This window comes from Haplochromis burtoni, unplaced genomic scaffold (genome assembly GCF_018398535.1).
Source record: "Haplochromis burtoni strain Fernald_Lab_line unplaced genomic scaffold, NCSU_Asbu1 Contig_2516, whole genome shotgun sequence".
Lineage (NCBI taxonomy): Eukaryota > Metazoa > Chordata > Actinopteri > Cichliformes > Cichlidae > Haplochromis > Haplochromis burtoni.
Window position 1 is genome coordinate 5,501 of NW_024584877.1, and position 6,436 is coordinate 11,936.

At 40.7% G+C, this 6,436-nt stretch overlaps 1 protein-coding gene across 1 annotated transcript; it reads left to right on the plus strand.

Moving 5' to 3' along the window:
- Nucleotides 1-1,821: 1,821 nt before the first annotated feature.
- LOC102311900 (V-set domain-containing T-cell activation inhibitor 1) lies at nucleotides 1,822-6,430 on the plus strand. Its single transcript, XM_005952933.3, has 4 exons — nucleotides 1,822-2,004; nucleotides 2,272-2,360; nucleotides 5,388-5,741; nucleotides 5,850-6,430. The coding sequence occupies exons 2-4, from the start codon at nucleotides 2,288-2,290 to the stop codon at nucleotides 6,215-6,217; spliced, it is 795 nt and encodes a 264-aa protein (XP_005952995.1). The 5' UTR covers nucleotides 1,822-2,004; nucleotides 2,272-2,287; the 3' UTR covers nucleotides 6,218-6,430.
- Nucleotides 6,431-6,436: the final 6 nt, after the last annotated feature.

Genomic DNA, 6,436 nt, shown 5'->3' on the forward strand with positions numbered 1-6,436 from the left:
CTACATCTCCACCATCAGCAGCCTGACCTGCTGATAAATGGAAGGATGGATCAGTGCTTTCATGACATTGTTGTAGCCCATCTGACTCAAGGTGTAAATGTTGTGTTTGTGTATATATATATATTTTTTTTTGTTTTGATTTGATTTATTTTTCTGAATTTGGTAATCAGGTAATCAATTTGTTATTAATGATGTGACATCACTGTTTTCTATTTCTGCCAAACATACAAGGCAGCAGAGCTTTTTTGGGTTTAATACCACAGTCATCTTAACTGCTGACATGTACTTGTGTTGTTGTTGATCAACCCTGCATATCTTCTGTTTCATTGACGCTAACATAAAACCTATAATATAAAAATGGGACAAAGTAACATCAACGTCAACGAGCTCTTTCTGTCAAACTGACACATTAAAAAAGAAGAAAAGGATGTGAGCTGATAGAACAATCAAAACTTTATTTAAAAGTTCACACAAACAAAGCCTCGTATTATGATAACTTTTATGAAATCATTTAGTCACAGTGACCTGATAACCACCATCTGATGGAGAATAAGCTTAGAACGGATGCTCAGCGGTCACCTCGGCAATATCATCATAGTCCTCAGACGATTTCTTCTCATCATTGGTTGCTGTTTCCAAGGAGATGGTAGGGTCATTTCCTGTAACATGAAATCATAAGACATATTTAAATCAGGTAAAAGCAATCGAGCTTAGTAAATAACAAAAGCTACTCAGAGAGTTACCTTTGGCTCTGCGTCGATATAAAGACACCACAAGGAGAGTGGAGATGACGTATGGACAGAACATAACCAGCTGACAGACCAGTCTCATCACAAGGTGGAGTGTGGTGGGGGATGGGGTCAAAGAAGAGGTAGGGGGCCTATTTGTAGAGCTGGTGGGCGAGGATGTGGTTGTATGTCTCCCTGCAGACTTTTGTTCACTGAATATATGGACAAAGGAAGATGAAATCAGAGTGAAGATCCTCACCTGTGACAGTGATCCAGCTGGATGGAGACTCTCCATGACCGCTGATGTCACACTTGTAGAGGCCTTCATCAGACCTGGAAACATGCTGGATGGTCATGTGACCTGTAGGCTGCTTCCTGATGAGGGAGCCATCTTTATAGAAAGCAGCTGGGAGGTTGGAGGGAGTGGTCTTTGTTTTACAGAGCAGAGTGACGTCATCTCCCTCCATCACAGGGAGGACAGGACAGTGTTCTTCATGCCACTCTCGGTAATATCAAACCAACACTGACCAGTTCAAAGTCACTCAAGCCCTCCTCCTCTTCCTCTGTGACATGATGTCGTTGTTGTGGTTATCATGAAAGCAATGGTTCGACTGTTTGACAAAGCTTTGAGAAAGCGTTCAAATACTCAAACAGAATGATAACTAACTATAAAGGAATAATTTGATGCCCTCATTGACTGTTAAAATAAATTGTGAGTGGCTGAATTAACTCAGGAATCCCCAGAGAATAAATCCACATGAATGAAAACATGTCAGTACTTGTACGATGCCTTCACTGACAGTATGATGCCTTTGAGATCAGAGAGCAAACTTTTCTTTTTGAACCTGAATGACTACCAATGACTTTGTTTAATGTTTATCTTAACGTGACTTGTGTTGATCGTGTTGCAGATTCGTGGAAACAGCTTGCATCTTCCTGTAGCTGAAAGCTGTTTGGCTGAGACGTTGTTTGAATACTGCTTAATCGACTGCACCTCTCTGCTTTAATGACTTCCCACTGAGGCTGAAAAACTTCATGCATGTTGACCACTAATCTGCTCACTGATCAATAATTTCCCCACACACACACCCACAACACGAAACGAAACAAACAAAACAACAACAACAGTGAGTCGCCAAAGAGTCAGAAAACTGCACGGGAATAGAAAAAAAAATGACGCAACTCGAACAAAAGCATTTGTAAGACTCCGTTGCGTGCCGTGAGGTGATCCCAGGAGGAGGCGTCTCAGCGGAAGGATACATAGTTCCCATATCAGGTATTTTTTATCCTGGAGTTTCTTCGTATTGTATTCGTCTCCTTCTGTGTCCTCTTTTAATAACAAAATACACATTTAGCTCAAATCAGTGACGTTAAAAATTGAGTTTCGAACATCCAAATCAAGTTCAGAGCAGGAACTTACAAATCTAAAGTTTCAGTATCAATACGCAGCCTAGTATTGATCCTCTGGCACGCTGTAAAACAGAAGCTGAAACATGGAGTTGTATTTGGAATAAACTTTGGAAACTTTGTTTGATGTTTATAGAGATGTCACCGAGAACATGTGTAACATCTTCCGCGCAGGATTTGTGCCGTGGATCATACTCTCTGTGACTCTCGCCTCAGGCTCCGATGGTAAGTGACAGTTTGTTTTAATCTAATCTCATTTAAATGTTGTTCTGACGGAAACTTTTGCAGACATGTTCACGTTGTTTGTAGTGACGCATTTTGTTTGGAGTTCACTTTGATTTTTCTGTGTGAAAACAAACCAAACCACCAGTTTAGAAACTGGGATTGGGACCAGAGTAAACGAGCTTTAGGTGTGGAAACGCCCTTACTCTACTGCTGTCGCAGTTACAAGAACGCAGAACACACACCAAGAATATGTGTTCAATCAGTCACATTCATCCGACTTTGTTCTGCAAACGAGTGATTTCCACGTTTGGCGGTGGGACAGTCAGCTTTTATGTTTAAATGGTTTCAGAGCGCTTCAGTGCTGCCGCCACCTTCACAGCAGCACTGAAGCGCGCTCAGTGATAAAATAATTAACTGTAATTAAAATCTTTGTTTTACCGCTTTGTGCGATAAATCACCACATTAACGATTTTCTGCAGCATTCATATTTTCTTATTTGAAAGTATTAGCGAAGGAGAAATGTGCAGGAATTCTGGTGTAAATATCGAGACTGCGCCGAGGATTATTACGGAGGAATAAACACACAACAGCCTTCCGCCATTTTTAGACTTAACATCGCTCCGAGAGAGAGAGAGAGAGAGAGAGTAACTTTATTGACAGCCACATGCACGTCACATGCCACACAATGATTTTATTGGCTGTTTCCATTTTCCTCTATATGCTCTCTACATCAGCTCAAACATTTTCTGTGTCTAGAAAATACTAAAGAAAGTCCTTCTTACAGTTTAGAGCATATTTTTATCTAACACCTCCACTTGCTCTCACTTTGTAATTCTCCTAAAAACAGGAGGTTTCTCACCCAGTATCATATAAAACTTTTTTATGCATGGTATGAACATGAACCATTCAAATTTAAACAACTTAACTTTTGTAGCAGGTTTTGTCATCACATCCATCCATTGGACAGCTATCCAAAATAATTTTCCTTTCATTTACAGTTGACCTTATAAAGTGATAGTTTATGTCACTATGCTTGCATCTCTGTCCGGTTAAAGGATTCATTGCCAATGCTATCACACCCTGGTTGTCTTCATAAACCTTAGGTGGTGCATAGGTCCATCAATACCTTCGAACAGCTGTATGAGTACATACTCTCTTGTACAGTTGTAGCTAAGGCCATGTACTCAGCTTCACAGCTGGATAATGACACAGTGGTTTGCTGATGATCATTCACAGCCAGGCCTATACAGTAACCAGTTCTGCTGTGTCATTCTGTCTGTTACATCAGCCCCACAATCTATGTGCTCAGAACTCTGGTTTTATTGCAGCACTGATCAGACGGCCTCTCTGTACCTTTGGAAATCGTTCATCTTTTCTACACCATCAGTGTAGTTCAGTTTTTGCTCACAAGGTGTCGCTCTAGCTTTGTAACCTTGCATATTAAACCTTTCAAGGATTTTTTTTCCCCACATATTTTTATTTTTTCAGTGACATCCTCACATAGTTATCTCTCTGGTCAAAATCACTACCAATACAATGTTTCAGTTAACTCAAATCTTTCATTTAGAATTTTCCTGCCTACATTTCCTTCACAACAATCAGTGTGCTGTTATTGCTGGCGTCAATGATCAGGCCATTTACCCATTTTATCAAGATTACCTTTTCATTCTTTGGTGTTCATGTGTAACCATAAAATTGAAGAGCACAAAGTTGTTCCCACTCTTATGTTCATGTAACATCTTATTCCAGCTTCTGCCTGATTGTTTTAGCCCATACAGTTACTATTTCAACCTTTCATGTGTATCAGATTCAGCTACTTTTTAGCTCTCTGGTTGTTTCATGTATGTCTCACAATTTAGTGGTGTGCGTAGATAGGCAGTTTTAACATCCATCTGATGTAAAACCATGTTTAATTGGACTGCTCTTTGCATAGACACCATGATAGTGGTCAGATAAGCAGTGGGAGAGAAAGTTTCTTCAAAGTCTACACCCATCTTCTGACTTCAACTTTTTAGTCCTATTTTATATCTCAAAGTCATCTTTATCACATGGCATCGTGTCAGTTTGTGTTTGTCTTCCCACAGTTGTTTTCATCACAGACATGACGAGTCTGTGGCTGAGCACTTTCCCACTGTTAGGATAAAAGACCCAGAAGGCTGAAATATTTTTGTCATTTCCAGCTAACATTCCCTTTGCACACCTTGAGTCTAGTTTTCTCTTGTTCTGTTTATAAAAAATAATATGCTGTTCCAAATGTTTGCATCTTGAAAAGTTTTGGCTTTCTTCTTGTCAGCACCAACTACAGTGTCTGTTTTGTGAGTTTGTTAAAACATCTGTTCCTCACCACAGCTGCTGTTTGTACTGCATACAAACTCCTTAAGTAACTCTCTCTCTGTTAGCATACATCTGGCCACGTCAAAAAGTGTATGCCAGTTTTGCTTAGCAGTACTCTTTTGTGTGTGGTTCTTAGGTCTCATGTCTGATCCCAGTTTTGCTAAGAAGAGTCTGATAAGTTTTCCCCATAAAGTCTGTTCTGATATGATACATTTAATCTGCCCATACATGGCTGTATCAGCCAGAAACTTTTGTGTTGCTTGCACCTTGTGACTCTTACTTTCGAGATAATACACAAACACTGCACTGGAACGATCATTACCTATACTCTTACATCAGGCTCCTTATTTCTAGTCTGCATAAACTTTACCTTTGTGCACCCCACACCCAGCCTTGTGAACAAGATAACTTGAGAAAGAGGACTTTCAAACTGATGCCTTAGCTTTAAAAGGCTGATGGGGTATTGTTGTCAACTGGTTAGGCAGGTGGGCACCGGCCTGGAGAATGAAGTATGTGAATGTGAGAATGAAGATGAGTTTGACCAGACCTTGGTCAGAAGTCAAGTTTTCCAAAAATCTTGTGACTGCGGTAACTCGAGAACAAGGCAACATTGGATTTTTTTAAATGGATACCATTAGCTTTATCTCTATTTTCTCTCTCTAACTTTTACCTCTCTTTTATTTCTTCTTTCAGACAAGATAAACATCACAGCTGAGTCTGGACAGAACATCACTCTGCCATGTCGAGCTCACAACAATCAGAAGCCCATCATAGTTGTAGAGTGGATCAGATCTGATTTGGGGGCAGGTTATGCCTTGTTGTTCCAGGATGGGCACTTTGTTCCAGATCATCAGCATCCGTTTTTTAAGAATCGGGTGGATCTTCAGGACAGGCAGAAGAAGGATGGAGATGTATCTTTGATTCTGAACAATGTGACGCCTGCTGATAGTGGAACATATGAATGCCATGTCGTCACGCAAGGAGCAAACCAGAGGGAGAGAGCAACAGAGCACACCTGTACAATCGAGCTTAAGATTCTTCCTCGTGGTGAGTTATTACAATTGTTTTTGATCAAAAAACGAGCTGCTTCCTAGTTGCTGATGTTTTCTATGACGTTTTTAACCTCTCTGCTCTGTGGTGTTTCCTGTCCTTCAGTCCAGATAAACACGACAGCTGGACAGACAGCCATTCTGCCATGTCAAGTTCCAAACCTCAACAGTGATCCCAGTGTGGTTATAGAGTGGAGCAGAACCGATCTGGGGACAGAACATGTCTTCTTTTACCAGGACCAGAAGTTTATTCCAGATGACCAGCATCCATCTTTTAAGAACCGAGTGGATCTGCAGGACAGACAAATGAAGGATGGAGATGTGTCTTTGATTCTGAACAATGTGACAATTAATGACACTGGAACATACATGTGTTGCGTCTTCATGAAGGGAGCAAAACACAGAAGGAGAGCTAAACTGGATAGTGACCTCATCACTGTTGTCAACCTTCATGTTGTTCGTCCAGGTGAGTGAGTAGAGTTGAGTGTGTGTGTGATCAGAGGTGAAGCTGCTTCCTGGTTGTTGATGTTTGTTTGTCTGTGAAGGTTTTCAGTCATCCAGATTATCATAATCTAAGGAGCTTGGAAAGAAAAGCATTTGGACTTCTTTACGTTGCTTAAAGATGTCTCACCTCTCATCCAAGAAGCTTCTTCAGTTCTAGGTTCAAATGGCGGAGAGTCCCAGACTTAAGCC